Source organism: Scyliorhinus torazame, chromosome 17 (genome assembly GCF_047496885.1).
Source record: "Scyliorhinus torazame isolate Kashiwa2021f chromosome 17, sScyTor2.1, whole genome shotgun sequence".
Classification (NCBI taxonomy): domain Eukaryota; kingdom Metazoa; phylum Chordata; class Chondrichthyes; order Carcharhiniformes; family Scyliorhinidae; genus Scyliorhinus; species Scyliorhinus torazame.
The window spans coordinates 85,114,642-85,135,236 of NC_092723.1; the positions used below are offsets into that span (position 1 = coordinate 85,114,642).

The following is a 20,595-nucleotide window of genomic DNA, read 5'->3' on the forward strand; positions in this document are numbered from 1 at the left end:
TGCTCCCCTTAGTTGAAGGGTCAATAATAAGGGGGCATAATCTGAAAGTGGAATCCAGGATGTTTAGAGGAGATTTGAGGAAACGTTTTTTCACCCAGCAGGTGGTAGGAATCTGGAATGCACTGCCTGAGAGTGCAGTTGAGGCAGAAAGCCTCAAAGCACTTGTCATAACATTCAAGGCTATGGGAAGTGCTAAGATTAGAGTAGTTTTCTTTTGTTGTGCAGGCTTGATGGGCCGAAGGGCCTCTTTTACTGTATGATTCTATGATCCGTGAATTTTGATGTGCCTAGCAGCTAAATTGAGGACTGGAAAAGTTCCAAAATAGTTCACTGGGCATGAGAAGGCAAGATTTGCGGTGGTGCTGGCCTACGTGGCTGATGAAACTAAATTGAAGCCTATGGTAATTTTCAAACATAAAGCTCCCTGTAGGAATTTTTTCACGTATCCATAACAATGGTTGGATGAATGAGGATGGGAGCGAAGTTATGGATTAATAATGTGTGGAGTAGGCATCCTGGAGACCTACATAAATAACATAACTTATTAGTATGGGGCTTGTTCAGATACCATATGGCCAATGAGATCAAGAGGTGCTTGCAAAGAAAGAACACCAAAATTGCAGTTATACAAGGGTGCCTGACATACGTTGTTCAACACGGTTGCACAGTGGGTAGCACTGTTGCTTCACAGCTCCAGGGTCCCAGGTTCAATTCCAGGCTTGGGTTACTGTCTGTACGGAGTCTGCACGTTCTCCCTCTGCGAGGATTTCCTCCGGGTGCTCCGGTTTCTTCCCACAAGTTCTGAAAGACGTGCTGTTAGGTGACTTGAGTATTCTGAATTCTCCCTCTGTGTACCCGAACAGGCGCCGGTGTGTGGCGACTAGGGGCTTTTCACAGTAACTTCATTACAGTGTTAACGTAAGCCTACTTGTGACCATATAAAGATTACAAATAAATACATAAATATTCCTGGTGCTGGAGCCCAGCTCCTGGGTGTTCGGATTTTGGCCCCAACGTCTGTGGTGTTGCCTCTCGCAGTGTACCCACACCGACTGAGGCTTGCCCCCCCGTTGGCTCCCCAACTCCTCTCCGAGCACCAGGGCAGCGACCTCCGTGCTCCTGGTTTCTATGCCTGTGAGCGAAGATGGCTACTCACCACCTCGTCCATGCAGCAGCCCTTCCGCCAGCTTCAAGTTTTTTGAAAAGGAGTAGTAATTGGTGCCCGTGTGACCACTCGCCGGGGAGGCTGTTAGATCACGGGAGACCGTTGGATAGGGGGTCGCTCCTTTTAATTGTAAGGAGATTGGGCTTAAGTGGATGCATTTTGATAGAAGAAACATGAGGAGACAATATAGGCTTAATGGTACATCTTTGAGGGAAGTACAGGAGCAGAAGGACTTTGGGGTCAGTGCATCATTCTCTGAAGGTGACTAGGCAAGTTGAAACAGTTATTAAGAACGCTTATAGGATCCTTGGATTTATAAATAGAGGCACTGAGTATAAAAGCAAGGAAGTAATGCTACACCTCTACAAACCATTGGTCAGACCACATTTTTGGAGTATTGTGTTCAGTTCTAGGCACCTTATTTAACGAAGGTGGTAAAGCTCTAGAGAGAGTGCAGAGGAGATTTACTAGATTGACACCATGACTGCGGAATTTTAGATACAAGGATAGATTGGAAAAATTGAGCTTCCTCTCCTTGGAATCGAGAAGATTCTGTGGTGACCTTATTGAGGTGTTCAAAATTATGAATAATTTTGACAGTACAGAAATATATTCTGTTTCCACTAGTTGGTGTGTCAGTGACTAGGGGTCACAATTTTAAGATAGTCAGCAAGACAGCTGGAAGTGAGATGAGAGATGTTCGGATTTGGAAAGCAATGCCTGGGAGAGTGGTGGAGGCGGATTCCATCTGAGGTTTCAAAAGAGAGCTGGATACATATTTGAAAATGATGAATTTAGAGGGCTACTGAGACAGCGCTGGAGACTGGGACTAGCTCGATAGCTCTTTTGGGAGCCGGTGCAGACGATGGGCTGAATGGCCCCCTTCTGCAACTGTACAAGGTACTGGTGACACCACATCTGGAGCACAGTGAGCAATTTTGTTTCCCTTATTTAAGGAATGTGATTGGGCGTAAGCCGAAAATCGAGGCTGGCGCCAGGCGCCCAGCGGAAAGTCGTGCTCAGGTGTCTCGACAGCGGCATGGATGCGTTCTGCGCCTCATGCTGGCGTGGGCATGCAAATTATACAGTAAAGGCCATTGGCATATCATTAACGGGCCCGACCCAGCATTCTCCGGGCCTCCTGCCATGCTCCGCCTCCGCCAGGCGGATGTGCCAACGGCGTGGTTTGCTTGTGATAAAATTGGTAAACAGATGCCATGGCTATGAGGGTGAGAGAGCAGGTAAGACCTGGTCCCAAATGCATAACCGTGGACTGCTAGCCCTGTTGCTGGCTGAGGGTCATATGTCAGGGCCTGTGGTTGCGCAGCCCGCCCCCAACAGGGTGCTACGCTGTCGCTGGGGCACCTAAAGAGGACGCCCACAGCAGGGCGCAGGGCAGAGCTGGAGAGCGTACTGCTGGCATAGGTTACGCCAGCCATCGGTATCCCTGCCAGCAGGGACAGGTGCCGGAGTCTGAAGTTCCTCCCTAGTGCCAGGCACGGATGGGGCCTGCGGTGCGATGTGGAGGGCAAAGCGTCGAGGAACTGCTGGGGGTAGGGGTTGGAATGGGGGATGGTCCTCCCCCGACTTAATGGGGCAGGGGCTGCATTGCAGGCCGGGGCGACCGTGTAGCCCAGCGGACCTGGTTGGGCATGGGAATATTCACCATGCTAACATGTCTGCCCTTATCCCCTGCAGAGAACAGATTTTCCAATCCAACCAGGAGTGGTTTGCATCTGCCGAGCGGTCGCAGCCCTGGCGGACGCTATGAGGCCATAAGAGCAGGAGCTGCTCAGGGAGGACCCTGCAGAACAGGAGCCTGCCCCAGAGGAACAGGAGCCAGCCGGTGACGACGGAGAGCCGGCCGCCCAACGGACTGAGGAGATAGGAAGGCGGCGACGCATCAGGCTCCCTGTGGACCGGCTGTGCTTGTCAATCGAGGAACTGCTGGACTGGGTGCGTCGTCGAAGACTCTGGCTGACCAGGGAGACTGTGCGGCATATCTGCTGCATCATGGCATACCTGGAACCACGGGGGTATGGGGTTGAACACCTGCTCCAGGTGGCTGTCAAGGTGACGGTCACCCTGAACCTCTACGCCACGGGTCCTTCCAGGCTGTGAGTGGGGACCTGTTGGGGATCTCTGAGACCTCAATGCACAGGTGCATCCACACCATACCGGAGGTTGTTACGGTGCCCTGGGCAAGCGTGGGGTCAGTTCCAGCCCCCGCCTCGATCCGGAGTCACAACGTAAGTGAATAACAAATAAATCTTTTCCACCTGTCGAGATTATGGTCCTCGTCTGCTCCAATGAGGTACAGGCATCAAATTTATAAGAGAAACATTTAAAAAACGTTATTTATAATTGGAAAAAACATCAATATTTAATGATAAGAATGGAACAATGGTCTGCTAATGTAACTATTCCCAAAACTGCCTCATTCTTGGATCTCTTCACAGAACTCAGAACAAAATGGAGCTTTTCACAAGACCACCTTTCTTCAGGAAGGTTCTGAATGGCTCCACCAATCGCAAGTGAGAATCCATGAACGTGGAATTGGTGTGTAACCACAAGCTGTACATCATGCATGTCTGCCCCCGATACTCGGACAGCGTGCACGATGCATTCATCTTGGCGCACTCCACGGTACCCGACACGTTCGAGGCGCACGCCGGGTGAGGGGTTGGATTCTGGGCGACGGGTTATCCACTGCAATCGTGGCTGATGATGTATACCCAGAGGCCACAAACCAACGTGGAAAGCTCCGGCAACGATGTCCATGCAGTGACCAGGAGCATAATTGGACATTGCATTGGCGTATTCAAGATGTGGTTCAGGTGCCTGGACCGCTCTGGTGGTGGCCTCCAGTATAGCCCTAAGAGGGTTTCCCACATCATGATGGCCTGCTGCGTCCTCCACAACATTGAGCAGCAGACGGGTGAAATGCTGGAGGAAGAAGATGAATGCCAGGCCTCGTCCAACGAGGAGGATGCGGAGCGGGTATCAGGGTAGTGTGTGCTGGTGGGTAATTCACTGGATAGGCCCTACCATTTGGCACCCGCACATATCTGGCTCTGTCCTCTGTGCCTCCGAGGGCGACCCTGGGGGTAACTCCCGATTGCACTGGGGGCACTGGCCCCTGCCCACCTCCAATGCCCATGCCCCACATCAGTGGCCCGGACATCCTCTGCTCCCGGTCCAGCCCAACCTCCCACACCCTTCAGGCAGTGGACCAAGGCAGTTCGGAATGTCGGTGAACAGGTGCTCATTGTGATATGTACAAGCTTTGCACCCTAGCCCCTATCGCTAACATAGAACAGAGAATCCCTACAGTGCAGAAGGAAGCCATTTGGCCCATCGAGTCTGCACCGACCCTCTGAAAGAGTACTTCACCCAAGGTAACCCCCTCATGCTATCTCATTAACCACTTGTTCGATTCTAGCCTTGGATGACTGTCGTGTGGAGCTTGCACGTTCTCCCTGTGTCTATATGAGTTTCCTCCAGGTGCTCCAGTTTCTTCCCACAGTTCAAAGATGTGCTGATTAGGTGGGTTGGCCATGCTGAACCACCCCTTAGTGTCCAAAGATGTCCAGGCTAGGTAGGGTTACAGAGATAAGGTGGGGTATCATAGAATTTACAGTGCAGAAGGAGGCCATTCGGCCCATCGAGTCTGCACCGGCTCTTGGAAAGAGCAAGGTCAACACCTCCACCCTATCCCCGTAACCCAGTAACCTCACCCAACACTAAGGGCAATTTTGGACACTAAGGGCAATTTATCATGGCCAATCCACCTAACCTGCACATCTTTGGACTGTGGGAGGAAACCGGAGCACCCGGAGGAAACCCACGCACACACGGGGAGGATGTGTAGACTCCGCACAGACAGTGACCCAAGCCGGAATCGAACCTGGGACCCTGGAGCTGTGAAGCAATTGTGCTATCCACAATGCTACCGTGCTGCCCGTACTCTTGGTACTCCTTCGTTGGGTCGGTGTGGACACTATGGGCCGAATGGCTTCCTTCTGCACTATAGAGATGCTATGGAATATTTCAATTCTAGGTTTAATCTTTCTTTGTTTATATATCCGATATTTCAATTAAAATAATGTCATCTTGCGATTTCATCAACTAGTTTTAGAGTGTAAGTTGACTTCTTCATGGAATTTTTTGCATTTATAGAAGAGGCCACGATGCAGCTCGGGAGGAAACGGTCAGCGCCCAGAACAGTAACTGATCAGGAAGAGGAAATTGATGACATAAATGTTGGGTACGATCACCTGAGCAGAAATATGTAGCGCAAACTGAACATTAATTTTGTATACAGTGCCATAAATGGATGTTTATATTGTTGAATTCAAGAATGAAGGAGAAGAGGAAGTTACAAGTTAATATAAATTCTCAGGTTTTTCATAAACTAAAGAAGAATTATATAACAGTTTGGTTTTGCATGCCATTTGAATACCAAAATGTTGTTAGGAATCACAGTAAGAAGTAGTATATGTTGAGTATTGGGGTTCTTGACAGCAATGTCATGGGTTTGTTTATTGAAAAAAACATAGAATTCCTAGAAGTGCAGAACCAGAACAAAGAAAGGTACAGCACAGGGACAGGCCCTTTGACCCTTCAAGCCTGCACCGACCTTGCTGCCCTTCTAACCTAAAACCTACACTCTGGGGTCCGTATTCCTCTATTCCCATCCTTTTCATTTATTTGTCAAGACGTCCTCTATCTCCCTCCTGTATTCTATCTCCCTCCTGTGTTCTGACTCGTCATTCTTTGAGATCCGACCCATTATGGTTGTGTCGTCAGCAAACTTGTAGATGGAGTTGGAGCCAAATTTTGCCACGCAGTCATGTGTGTGCAGGGAGTATAGTATGGGGTGAAGTACGCTGCCTTGCAGGATCCCAGTATTGAGGACTATCGTGGAGGAGGTGTTGTTGATTATTCTTATGATTGTGGTCTATGGGTCAGAAAGTCGAGGATCCTTTTGAAGAGTGAGGAGCCAAGTCTAGGTTTTGGTGCTTTGATATGGGCTTGGCTGGGATTATGGTGTTGAAGGCGGTGTTGTAGTCAATAAATAGGAGTCTGATGTAGGAGTCCTTGTTGTCGAGATGCTCTAAGGATGAGGCCGGGGAGATGGCGTCTGCTGTGGACGGTTGCGGTGGTAAGTGAATTGCAGTGGATCAAGGTGTTCTGGGAGTATGGAGGTGATGTGCCTCAAGACCAACCTCTCAAAGCACATTACGATTGATGTCAGGGCCATTCAATGGCAGTCATTGAGGCACGTTGGTTGGCACCGGTATGATGGTGGTCTTCCTGAAGCAGGTGGTGACCTCGGAAGGAAGTAGGGAGATGTTGAAGATGTCCACGAACTCATCCACCAGCTGGTCAGCGCAGGCTCTGAGTGCAAGACCAGGGACCCCGTCCGGACCCGTCGCCTTCTGTTCACTTACAGGAAGGCCGATCTGACTTTGGAAGCTGTGATGATGGGTATGGGTGTGTCCGGGGCTGCTGGGGCAGACAACAGCAGTTTGATGGTTTCCTGCTCAAGCCGAGCATAGAATGCATTGAATTCATCAGGGACGGGTTCTGCTCTACTTCGCTTTGTAGCCCGTGATGTTATTTAGGCCTTGCCGCAACAGCCAAGAGTCTGTAACGCTAATTTGTGACTCTAGCTTGGTCTTGATGTTGTCTCTTGGTATCCCGAATGACTTTGCGGCCGTCTTACCTGGATTTCTTGTATAGATCAGGGTCGCATGACTTGAACAACTCAGACCTAGCCTTCAGTAGGAAGGGAAGTCAATCTCCCGATTAAGCCATGATTTCTGGTTGGGGAACGTACGTACTACTTTGGCAAGCAGTCGTCCACACATTTGCTGATAAAGTCTGACGGTGGCATTTACGTTTAGGTTGGTCGCTGAGTTCTTAAATATGGACCAGTCCACTGACTCCAAGCAATCACGTAAGAGCTGTTCTGTTTCCTCGGACCAGCACCTCACAACCTTCTTAACTGGATTAAGTTTCTGTTTGTACGCCGGGAGATTTTCCAAAGTGCGGTCGGGGGATGGAACGGTAGGTGCCCTTGATTTTTGTGTATAACCCAAAGCCCAATATATTGGTACCCAACTGTAGCCCCACCCAGCAACCCTGCCTCTGCCATCTTTCCTGCTACCAGGTTGACCTATTCACTCGACGGCGAACTTTCACTCGCTCCCTTCTTCCCAGCGGCTTTATTTGATCTTAAACATTCCTACCTTCCTTACTTATGCCTTCCTATACCAGCTTGTTCAAAAACAGCCCCTGAAACCGGGCATTAAAGTCCAAAAACCAGAGCCTTGAGCAGGAGCTACCCAACATGCGACTTCCACCTACATGCTGCCACCGGAAGTTAGGAGAGATTCCTTTACATTGAGTGTTGTTGCAATGTGGAACGCTTTGTTGAGGGAGTTGTTGAGACAAACCAGTGAATCTTATAGAGGGAACATGGATAAATATTTGGGACTGAGGAAGATGCAGGGAGGATGCTGTTGGAAATTAGGTTAGTTTGGATTGTTCTCATGAAGAATCCATATTGACACAGGTCAAAGGCCTGTGCTGTAACCTCTATGGATTACAGTTATGGCACATGGAGTTCTGTGGTGATTTGCCGATAAACATCTTCATAAACAAAGTAAACTGAGAGTGAGGTAAAACAAGCTTTTATTATTGTACCAGAGACCCTGTCACTTGAGGGCGCTGCAGTCAACTGGTTTTCCCAGTGTGTATGGTGTATTATGCTATGGGTTGTGTGTGAGTATTGCTACTCATTTCTGTTATGGTACAGTTATCTGTTAATGATTCACACAATCATTGAGGGTAATTACCTTTATTTTTCAGTTTTTATTTTCTGATGTATAATCCTTTGAAAGGGGATTCTTTCTGATCCGGCAACAAACATTCAACACAAACCAAACAAGAGAAGACTTATATCAAATGTATTTGTACTCTAATCGTGTGTAACATTGCATGGCATACAGCCATTTCCTCCTCCAAACGATTGAAATGTGCATATTTGGAATGCTGTTGGAAGCCACGCAACTGTACAGGATTAATGACATTCAGCAGGCAGCACATGGTGCACAGTAATGCTAGCTTCACTCACATAAGCATTTTCCACATTTAACTATTTATAAATAGATGATAAGTTAGTGCTACTAACAGCACCTTGTTCAAAAATTATGACTTTAAATATATACTATGTCTTCTAGCAAAGCTTGTCTGCTGATGGCATTCCTTTTAGAGCATTTTTAGAGGGTCACACTCAGGCTTCATAACTTGTTCTTGAAATAAAATAATTATTGCTTTTACACTCATATAATGAAGATCTTATTGTATCATACGTGGCAACATTAACTGATATCTTGGTATACATTGTTTGATTGCAGGATTGCGGTTGTTAACATTACTTAATACACTGGTCATTGGGAAGCTCTGTGAATTTATAGACTTTCCACTTTTAATTGTAGGATACACACAAAGGATGGTATATTCTTGATAGATTTATATTTGATTTTTAGTTTTAATTTCCTCTTTCCCTTTTGAAGATATTGCTTTCATTCCACAACACAAAGTACTATCTGCTATTTTACCAAGGGACCTTTAATCAGTTGAGTGCTGGTGAGTATCAACAGGTTGCACAGTGGAGTGCCAAGTCTGAGGAGCCAGCTGCTACATTTCTCCAGCATTCATACATGCAGTTCCAATAGTTGCCATGGGATAAATATCAGGAGCAGTAGCCTCGCCTGGATTTATTTTCTTTCTTTCTCTCCTCTCCCCTCTTACCCCACCCCCATTCAGAAAACTATTTGTTGTGCCTCTACTTCTAGGGTAACAGGCAGGAGTAACAAGCCCAGAGAAGCATGGATGGATGACCAGAGACATTCAGGATACGATGAGAAGGAAAAGAGAGGCTTATAGCAAGCACAAGGTGTGGTAGTATGTATTGGGGGTCATGTGGGACTGGAAGCCCTAATGTCATTGGCTGACAGATCCCGGGTCCTGGTTGGCCGTTGACCTCTAGCTCCGCCCTGAAGGCGGAGTATAAGAAGCCGGAGTCTTCCCCCGCAGGCCAGTTTACTATCGAGCTGCGGGGGAACAGACACGCTTAATAAAGCCTCATCGACTTCACTCTATTCGTCTCACGGAGTCTTTGTGCGCTACAATTTATTAAGCGTGCCTAAAAAGGACTATGGAGCTCAGGATCATTCCGGAATGCCTGAGGATCAGCCCCCACGCAGTGAACGCGGCAGCAGCCTTCAAGCACTGGCAGACTTACTTCGAGGCCTACCTCAGAACGACCACCGGCCGAGTCTCAGAAGACCAAAAACTGCAGGTCCTGCACTCGAGGGTGAGCACGGAGATTTTCTCCCTCATCGAAGACTCGGAGGATTTCCAGACGGCGTTCGCAGCACTGAAAAGTCTCTATGTCCGCCCAGTTAACCAAATCTACGCTCGCTACCAGCTCGCGACGAGACGGCAAGCTCCCGGAGAATCGATGGACGAATTCTACGCCGCGCTGCTGATTTTGGGACGAGCCTGCAGCTGCCCGTCGGTGAACGCAAACGAACACACGGACATGTTAATGCGCGATGCTTTTGTGGCAGGTATGCAATCCTCCCAAATCCGCCAAAGACTTCTAGAAAAAGAGTCGCTAGGACTCTCAGAGGCACGGGCCCTAGCAGCCTCCCTAGACGTGGCCGCGCGTAATACCCGCGCCTACGGCCCCGACCGCGCGGCAACCCATTGGGCCCCGTACGTACCCGTTGCGGCAAACCACCCCCCTCCCCGGACACCCCACAGGCTTGCGCGGTCCAAACGCCGAGTCGCACCGGGGGCGCCCGCTGTTATTCCTGCGGCCAGGCGAAACACCCCCGACAGCGCTGCCCGGCCCTCGCAGCTATCTGCAAAAGCTGCGGGAAAAAGGGCCATTATGCGGTTGTGTGCCGGTCCCGCTAGGTCGCCGCTGTCCCGGGAGCACAGGGAGCCCTGCAAGCCGTTTACGCGCCCCAACCCCCCCAGCACGCTATGTACGACCCGCAGGCGCAGCCACTCTGGGTCCCGACCACCGCGGTCCCGGGAGAATTGGGAGCTCTGCACGCCGCTTACGCTCCCCAACCCCCCTCCCCGCAGCCCATGTATGACCCGCCGCTGGCGCTACCGCTTTGGGTCCCGGCCAACACTCTCCAGGGAGAGGAGGGAGTTTTGCGCGTCCCTAACGCCACCCTAACCCCCACCCCGCGGCCCACGCCTGACCCGCCGGCGCCACTACTTGGGCCCCGACCACCGCTGTCCCCGGTGAGGGAGCTCCGCGCGGTCCTAGCGCTCGCGGTCCTAGCGCTCCACAGCCCCCCCAGCACACCATGTGCGACCCGCAGACGCCGCCATTTTGGGTCCCGGCCACCACGAGGGGAGGAGGGGCGCCGATGTGCGATCCGCAGACGCCGCCATTTTGGGTCCCGGCCACCACGAGGGGAGGGGCGCTGCCATCTTGGACCGCCCCAGACCTGTACGACGCGTGGGGGTGGCCATTTTGTCCACCCCCGCCGCCATCTTGTGACCCCCCCAGCCACGTGCGATGTATGGGGGCGGCCATTTTGTCCATCCCGACGCCATCTTGGACGGCAACAACGGACCCCACTCCACTACTACAACCACGGCTCGCTTCAATTACGCTCGATCAAGCTCGGCCCCGGACACTCCAGACGACGACGACAACGGTGCTAATAAACGGCCACGAGACGCCATGCCTAGTGGACTCCGGGAGCACGGAGAGCTTTATACACCCCGACACGGTAAGACGCTGTTCCTTGACCACCTATCCCTGCGCACAAAAGATTTCCCTAGCTGCAGGATCCCACTCCGTACAGATCCAGGGATTCTGCATAGTTACCCTAACGGTGCAGGGGAGGGAGTTCAAAAACTACAAACTAAACGTCCTTCCCCAACTCTGTGCCCCCACCTTGCTGGGATTAGATTTCCAATGCAATCTACAGAGCCTTACATTCAAATTCGGCGGCCCCATACCCCCACTCACTATCTGCGGCCTCGCAACCCTCAAGGTGCAACCACCGTCCTTGTTTGCGAACCTCACCACGGATTGCAAACCCGTCGCCACTAGGAGCAGACGGTACAGCGCCCAGGACCGGACCTTCATTCGGTCCGAAGTCCAGCGGCTACTAAAGGAGGGCATAATCCAGGCCAGCAATAGTCCCTGGAGAGCGCAGGTGGTAGTAGTGAAGACAGGGGAGAAACAAAGGATGGTCATTGACTATAGCCAGACCATCAACAGGTACACACAACTAGACGCGTACCCTCTCCCCCGCATATCCGACATGGTCAACCGGATTGCCCAATATAAAGTCTTCTCCACCGTGGACCTCAAGTCCGCCTACCATCAGCTCCCCATCCGCCCAAGTGACCGCAAGTACACAGCCTTCGAGGCAGACGGGCGATTATACCATTTCCTACGGGTCCCTTTTGGCGTCACAAACGGGGTCTCGGTCTTCCAACGGGAGATGGACCGAATGGTTGATCAACATGGGTTGCGGGCCACGTTCCCGTATCTCGACAATGTAACCATCTGCGGCCACGATCAGCAGGACCACGACGCCAACCTCCAAAAATTCCTCCAGACCGCCAAAGCCTTGAACCTCACGTACAACGAGGACAAGTGCGTTTTTAGTACCAATCGGCTAGCCATTCTGGGCTACGTAGTGCGCAATGGGATAATAGGCCCCGACCCCGAACGTATGCGCGCACTCATGGAATTCCCCCTCCCGCACTACCCAAAAGCCCTGAAACGCTGCTTGGGGTCCTTTTCATACTACGCCCAGTGGGTCCCCCAGTACGCAGACAAGGCCCGCCCCCTAATACAGACCACGACCTTCCCTCTGTCGACAGAGACTTGCCAGGCCTTCAGCCGCATCAAAGCGGATATCGCAAAGGCCACGATGCGCGCCATCGACGAGTCCCTCCCCTTCCAGGTCGAGAGCGACGCCTCCGATGTAGCTCTAGCGGCCACCCTTAACCAAGCGGGCAGACCCGTGGCCTTTTTCTCCCGGACCCTCCACGCCTCAGAAATCCGCCACTCTTCAGTAGAAAAGGAAGCCCAAGCCATAGTGGAAGCTGTGCGACATTGGAGGCATTACCTGGCCGGCAGGAGATTCACTCTCCTCACGGACCAACGGTCGATAGCCTTCATGTTCGATAATGCACAGCGGGGCAAAATCAAAAACGACAAGATCTTAAGGTGGAGGATCGAGCTCTCCACCTTCAACTATGAGATTTTGTATCGTCCCGGAAAGCTGAACGAGCCGTCCGATGCCCTATCCCGCGGCACATGTGCCAACGCACAAATTAACCGCCTCCAAACCCGCCACGAGGACCTCTGCCACCCGGGGGTCACTCGGTTTCACCACTTCATCAAGTCCCGCAATCTCCCATACTCTTTAGAGGTGGTCCGTACAGTCACAAGGGACTGCCACATCTGAGCGGAATGCAAGCCGCATTTTTTCAGGCCAGATGGAGCGCACCTGATTAAGGCTTCCCGCCCCTTTGAACGCCTCAGTCTCGATTTCAAAGGGCCCCTCCCCTCCACCGACCGCAACGCATATTTTCTTAATGTGGTGGACGAGTACTCCCGCTTCCCTTTTGCCATTCCCTGTTCTGACATGACCGCGGCCACAGTCATTAAAGCCCTGAACAGCATCTTCACACTGTTCGGTTACCCCGCTTACGTCCACAGCGACAGGGGGTCCTCTTTCATGAGTGACGAGCTGCGCCAGTTCCTGCTCAGCAAGGGCATAGCCTCAAGCAGGACGACCAGCTACGACCCCCGGGGGAACGGGCAAGTAGAGAGGGAGAACGGCACGGTCTGGAAGACCGTCCTACTGGCCCTACGGTCCAGGGACCTCCCAGTTTCACGGTGGCAGGAGGTCCTCCCGGACGCTCTTCACTCCATTCGGTCGTTATGTACGAGCACTAATCAAACGCCTCATGAGCGTCTCCTTGTTTTCCCTAGGAGGTCCTCCTCTGGAACGTCGCTGCCGACCTGGCTGGCGGCCCCAGGACCCATACTGCTCCGAAAGCATGTGCGGGCACATAAGGCGGACCCGTTGGTCGAAAGGGTTCACCTCCTCCACGCGAACCCCCAGTACGCCTACGTGGAGTACCCCGACGGCCGACAGGACCCGGTCTCCCTGCGGGATCTGGCGCCCGCCGGCAACACGCACACCCCCCCCCGACACCATCAACCCAACCGCCCCCCTTCCTGCCACCACCGCACCCCGCGACCGCCCCCTTCCCAGGAGGATCGGTTCCCCTCCCCTCAGCACCGACCAAGAATAAAGCCCAAGCTGAAACTGTAAGGCTCCTGGAGGCGACAACACCGGTACAAGCACCACCACCACCGGGGCCGAGGCGATCGACACGGACGACCAGACCACCCGACCGACTCGTGGCGTCGATCTAAAACTAAATATGGACTTTTCACAAGAACATTTTGCTTTTCTTCCCATACCCTCTGTAAATAGTTGCAACAGGACAAAATTGTACAATACTGTATTGCCTTGTGAATGTTTTTTTTCCTCCCAGGACCAGCCCTGTAAACCCTTACCATCATACGAAGCATCACCCCGCCGGGTTCATTTTTGACAAGGGGTGAATGTGGTAGTATGTATTGGGTGTCATGTGGGACTGGAAGCCCTAATGTCATTGGCTGACAGATCCCGGGTCCTGGTTGGCCGTTGACCTCTAGCTCCGCCCTGAAGGCGGAGTATAAGAAGCCGGAGTCTTCCCCCGCAGGCCAGTTTACTATCAAGCTGCGGGGGAACAGACACGCTTAATAAAGCCTCATCGACTTCACTCTCTTCGTCTCACGGAGTCTTTGTGCGCTACACAAGGACAGCAAATCAACAGAGGCATTAGTGGTGTACAGAAAGTACAAGATGGAGTTTAAGAAAGCAATTAGGAGAGCAAAGAGGGGATATGAGAAACTCTGGCTGGTAAAAATAGGGAAAATCCCAAGATATACAAGTACATCAATGGGAGAGGATAACCAGGGCAGAGTAAGGCCCATTAGGGACCAATAAGGAAATCTGCGGTGGAGCCAGGGGACATTGGTAGGCTATTGAACAGCTTCGGTACAGAAAGTGAAGGCTGCTGGGACGGCACCGGTTCTTATACTCCGCCTGTCAGGGCGGAGCTACGTATCAACAGCCAATGGTAAATTCCTAGGTTTAGCCAATGGTCGTCAGCCTCTTGGGTACCGCAATGCCTGATAATACCACATTCACCCCCTGTTAAAAACGAGTCCGGCGGGGGTGGTGGCCAGTGGTAACAGTTGCCTTTAACATGGTATGATCAGATATGGAGGTACCGTGATACCTCTTTACAGAGCTGTCGAGAATATTTACAAAGCGTTCATTCACGGTTAAAGTCACAGCGAAGCAATCAGTCGATCGGGTGGCCTGGTCGTCCTTCTGGATCGTCTGGGCTTTGGTGGTGATTCTGGTGGGGTTCCAGGTGGTTGCGACTCCGGGAGCGTGGTTTTGGCCTCCCTGGCAGCTTCGTCACCCCTAGGCAGCGCTGTTTGGGCAAACGGTGGGTGGGCATCGGCAGGAGCGGCGCGACCAACGGGTCCGACTTGTGCGAGCATTGTGCTTCCGAAGCAGGTGTCGCTAGCCAGGTTGGGAGCGAGGTCCCGGAGGAGGACTTCCTGGGGAAAACAAGGAGGCGTTCATGAGGTGTCTGATTGGTAGTTGTACAGAGCAGCGACCGGATGGCGTGGAGGGCCACCGGGAGGACTTCTTGCCAGCGGGAGACTGGGAGATTCCTGGACCATAGGGCCAGTAGAACAGTTCCAGACCGTTCCGTTCTCCCTCCACCTGTTCGTTTCCCCGGGGGTTGTAACTGGTCCTGCTTGAGGCAATGCCCCTGCTGAGCAGGAATTGACGCAGTTCGTCACTCATAAAGGAGGACCCCCTATCACTGTGTATGTACGCGGGGAAATCGAACAGTGTAAAGATACCCTGGAGGGCCTTGATGACAGGGGTTGCAGTCATGTCTGGGCAAGGGATGGCGAATGGAAACCGGGGAAGGGACGTTCAGGAAATACGTATTGCGGTCGGTGGAGGGGAGGGGGCCTTTGAAATCAATGCTGAGGCGTTCAAAGGAACGGGAAGCCTTTATCAGGTGCGCCCTCTCTGACCGGTAGAAGTGCGGTTTGCACTCCGCGCAGATTTCGCAGTCCCTGGTGACTGTCCTGACCTCGATGGAGTAGGGCAGGTTGCAGGTCTTGATGAAGTGGAAGAAACGAGTGACCCCCGGGTGGCAGAGGGCTCGGAGCGGTCCACTTGTACAGTGGCACAAGTGCCGCGGGACAGGGCATCAGGAGGCTCGTTTAGCTACCCCGGACGGCACAAGATCTCGTAGTTGAAGGTGGAGAGTTCTATCCTCCACCGCAAGATCTTGTTTTTAATCTTGCCCCGCTGTGCATTATCGAACATGAAAGCAACCGACTGTTGATCTGTGAGGAGAGTGAATCTCCTGCCGGCCAGGTAATGCCGCCAATGTCTCACAGCTTCAACTATGGCTTGTGCCTATTTTTCGACCGAGGAATGGTGAATTTCGGAAGCATTGAGGGTACGGGAGAAGAAGGCCACGGGCCTGCCCGCTTGGTTGAGGGTGGCCGCCAGAGCTACGTCGGACGCATCGCTCTCAACCTGGAAGGGGAGGGACTCGTCGATGGCCTGGCGGGCCTCCGTCGACGGGGAAGATTGTGCACTGGATTAGGGGTCGGGCTTTCTCTGCGTAGTTGGGGACCCACTGTGCGTAATAACTGAAAAACCCGAGGCAGCGCTTCAGGGCCTTGGGGCAGTGAGGGAGAGGGAACTCCATAAGGGGGCGCATGCGCTCAGGGCCGGGGCCTATAACTCCATTTCGCACTACGTAGCCTAGAATGACTAGACGGTCGGTGCTAAATACGCATTTATCTTTATTGTACGTTAAGTTAAGGATTTTCGTGGTCTGGAGAAATTTGCGGAGGTTGGTGTCGTGGTCCTGCCGGTCATGGCCGCAGATGGTGACATCCAGATACGGGAATGTTGCACGTAAGCCGTACCGGTCAACCATTCGGTCCATCTCTCGCTGGAAGACCGAGACCCCATTAGTGACACCAAAGGGAACTCTTAAAAATTGATAGAGCCGCCCATCTGCTTCGAAGGCACTGTACTTGCGGTCACTATTACGGAGGGGTAGCTGGTGGTAGGCGGACTTGAGATCCACCGTGGAGAAGACCTTGTATTGCGTGATCCTGTTTACTAAGTCGGCTACACGGGGGAGAGGGTACGCGTCCAGCTGCGTAAACCTGTTGATGGTCTGACTGTAGTCAATGACCATCCTATGTTTCTCCCCGGTCTTTACCACCACTACTTGAGCTCTCCAGGGACTGTTGCTCGCTTCGATGGCCCCTTCCCTCAGCAGTCTTTGGACCTCTGACCTGATGAAGGTCCGGTCCTGGGCACTGTACCGCCTGCTCCTGGTGGCGATGGGTTTGCAATCCGGGGTGAGGTTCGCAAACAGGTAAGACGTGTCGACCTTACTGTCTGCGGCTTCGCGACCCTTAAGGGGGGGTATAAGGCCGCCAAATTTAAAGGTCAGGCTTTGCAAGTTACATTGGGAGTCCAACCCCAGGAGGGTAGCCGCGCAGAGGTGCGGCAGGACATAAAGGCGGAAATTGTTGAATCTCCTGCCTTAGACAGTGAGGTTCGCTAGGCAGAACCCCTTTATCTCCACCGAGTGTGACCCGGAGGCCAGGGAGATCCTTTGGTTTACAGGGTGGGTAACAAGCGAACAGCGCCTTACCTTGTTGGGGTGAACAAAGCTTTCCGTGCTCCCAGAGTCAATCAGGCAAGACGTCTCGTGGCTGTTGATGAAGACCGTCGTTGTTGCTGTTGCGAGTGTCCGAGGTCGACTTTGGTCCAGTGTCACCGAGGCCAGATGAAGCAGTTGCGAGTTCTGATAGGGCAGCGTGTAGTCGGCCGTGCTGGGGGCCTGGGGCCCCATCCAAGATGGCGTCATCCATGGGTCACACATGGTGGCCAGGGATGGACAAGATGGCGGCGGGGATGGACAAAATGGTGGCGCCCACCCGTCCAGCGTGGTGTCCGGGGGGCAAGATGGCCGCGCCCATGGGTCGCACGTGGCTCTAGGATAGGGGGGGTGGCGGTGAGCGCTGGATGGTCGGGGCCTGAAGGGGGGGGGGTGTTGCCACGGCGGTCCGGAGTCGCTGGAGACCACGGCCACGGCGCGGGCCTGGCAGACCCCCACAAAGTGGCCCTTCTTGCCGCACCCTTTGCAGATGGCGGTGCGGGCCGTGCAGTGCGGGCGGGGATGATTCGCCTGCCCGTAGAAGAAACAGCAGGGCCCGGCGGCGTTAGCGGGCCGTCTCGCCGCGCATGCCTGCAGGGTCAGGGGGAAGATCTGTGGGGCTGCCGCTGCAGGGTGCCACGCAGCCCAGGGGGCCGCCGCGCAGTCGGGCGCTAGGACTGCGCGTTTCGGGAGGCTACGTCCATGGACGCTGCCAGGGCCCGTGCTCTCTAAGTCCCAGTGTGTCCTTTTCTAGGTGTCTTTGGCGGATCACTGAGGAGCTCATGCCTGCTACGAGAGCATCCCTGATTAAAAGTTCCGTGTGCTCGCTTACCGAAACTTGCGGGCAGCCACAGTTTCAGCCCAGCACCAGTAGCGTCCGGTAGAAATCCTACAACGATTCCCTGGAGCTTTGCCGTCTAGTTGCAAGCAGGTGACGTGCGTAGACCTGATTTACAGGGCGGATATAATGTCCTTTTAACAGTTCGATCGCGGCATCATAGTCCTCCGCCTCCTCGATAAGGGCGTAGATCCCAGGGCTGACCCTTGAGCGCAGGAGATGCATTTTCTGTCCTTCTGAGGGGGTGCCTCCGGCCATCTCGAGGTAGCCTTTAAAGCACGCCAGCCAGTGTTTAAATATTGCAGCCGAGTTCTCCGCGTGGGGGCTGAGTTGTAGGCACTCCGGTTTGATTCGGAGATCCATCCTTCCAGCTTAAGTCTAGTCGATTAAATTGATGCACGATCAATTACACTCAAGACGAAGTGATTTCATAACTGAAGGCTTTAATCGACTAGAACTTGTTCCCCAGCAGCTTCGGTACAGAAAGTGAAGGCTGCTGGGACGGCACCGGTTCTTATACTCCGCCTGTGAGGGCGGAGCTATGTATCAACAGCCAATGGTAAACTCCTAGGTTTAACCAATGGTCATCAGCCTCTTGGGTACCGCAATACCTGATAATACCACAGGGAAGGGCATTTGACCTAAATTTTTTATTGCTTTCTGGGATCGGGAGAGATGCCAGAGGTTTGGAGAACAGCTAATGTGGTCCGACTGTTTACAAAAGGTTGTAGAGATAAGCCAGGGACCTACAGAACCGTGAATCTCACGACAGTGATAGGGAAACAATTCGAGAAAATTCAGAAGGCGAGAATCTATCTCCACTTGAGAAGCAAGGTTTAATCAGCATGGCTTTGTCAGAGGAAAGCCATGCCTAACAAATTTGATGAAATTTTTTGAGCCTGTGACCAGGTGTGTTGATTTCCTAAAAGCGTTTGACATGGTCCCACATGGAAAACGTATACAGATGGCAAATTCACATGGGATACAGGGTACCTTGATAAGGTGGATTCAAAATTGGCTTAGCTGTAGGAGACTGAGGGTGATGAAAGGTGACTGCTTTAGTGACTGGAAGCCAGCGCCCAGTGCGTACCACAGGGACCTGTGCTGGGTCCCCTATTGATTTGTCATTGATTTGACATCTATGACGGGGATAGGATCAGTAACGGTGCGATTGAGTGTCTTGGATTACAGGAAGATGGAGATGGGTTGGTCAAATGGGCAGAAAAGTTGCTGATGGAATTTAACTCTGAAAAGTGTGAGGTGATACATTTTGGAAGGAAAATTAGATAAAGAAGTATTCAATAAATGGCATGACACTGGGAAGTTCCAAGGAACAAAGGGACCTTGGCGTGTTTGACCATAGATCTCTGCAGGCAGAAGGGAAGGTTAATAGGGAGGTGAAAAAGGCATATGGGGCACTTGCCTTTATCCATTGAGGCATAGATTGCAAAAGGAGAGAGGTCATGTTGGAGTTTGGTGTTTGAACTTTGGTGAGGCCACAGCTGGAGCACTGTGTGCAATTCTGGTGGCCACATTATAGGAAGGATGTGATGCACTGTTTTCGTTAGAGAGAAGAAGGTTAGAGGTGACTTAATTGAGGCATACAAGATGATGAGAGGATTGGGTAGGGTGGACCGTGAGAGCCTTTTTCCTCGGATGGCGATGTCTAGCACGAGGGGACATAGCTTTAAATTGAGGGGAGATAGATATAGGACAGATGTCAGAGGTAGGTTCTTTACTCAGAGAGTAGTAAGGGTGTGGAATGCCCTGCCTGCAACAGTAGTGGACTCGCCAACACTAAGGGTATTCAAATGGTCATTGGATAGACATATGGACGATAAGGGAATAGTGTAGGTGGGCTTTAGAGTGGTTTCACAGGTCGGCGCAACATCGAGGGCCGAAGGGCCTGTACTGCGCTGTTATGTTCTATGTTCTATGCACTGGAGGGGGTGCAGAGAAGATTCACCAGAATGTTGCCTGGGATGGACGATTTAAGTTATAAAGAGAGGTTGGATAGGCTTGGGTTGTTTTTGCTGGAGCAGAGAAGATTGAAGGGTGACCTGATTGAGGTATACAAGATTATGAGGGGCGTGGACAGGGAACAGCTGTTTCCCTTAGTTGAAGGGTCAGTTATGAGGGGACACAGGTTCATGGTGAGAGGCAGGAAGCTAAGGGGAATTTGAGGAATATCATTTTTACCCAGAGGGTGGTGACGGTCTGGAATGCACTGCGTGGGAGAGTGGTAGAGACGGGTTGCCTCACACCCTTTAAAAAGTATCTGAATGAGCCCTTGGAAGGTCATAACATTTATGGCTATGGGCAGGTCAGGTGTTTTTCATGCTATTGGGACTTTTTAAAAGAGGACTACACAATCCCGCCTGTCTCGTCCGTCAGAATACAGAGATGGGCCCTTCCACTGGCAGCATATGAGTACTCGTTCGAGCATCAAGCATATACCCAAATTGCAGTTGCGTTCAGCAGACTGCCATTGCCGATGCACCCTCCGCCTGCCCCGCAGTCCGATGAAGTGGTAGCCACGTTAATCTTTATGGGTACGATCCCGGTTATGGTGTCCCAGATACCGGAATGGACACGTATGGATCCCATACAGTCCAAGTTCTGTAGGAGGGCCAGCATCAGTAATTATCCGAGCAGCTCCGGGCATTTTCACCTGAGTTCAGTGTTG

General features: G+C 52.2%; 1 protein-coding gene across 4 annotated transcripts in view; it reads left to right on the plus strand.

Moving 5' to 3' along the window:
- Positions 1-20,595, plus strand: part of sycp3 (synaptonemal complex protein 3) — a 236,917-nt gene that overhangs the window by 76,970 nt on the left and 139,352 nt on the right. For all 4 annotated transcript variants that reach the window (XM_072480705.1, XM_072480708.1, XM_072480707.1 and 1 more), the window contains one exon: positions 5,345-5,432. In XM_072480705.1, the coding sequence (XP_072336806.1) occupies positions 5,345-5,432 (88 nt within the window). The remainder of the gene's footprint in view (positions 1-5,344; positions 5,433-20,595) is intronic.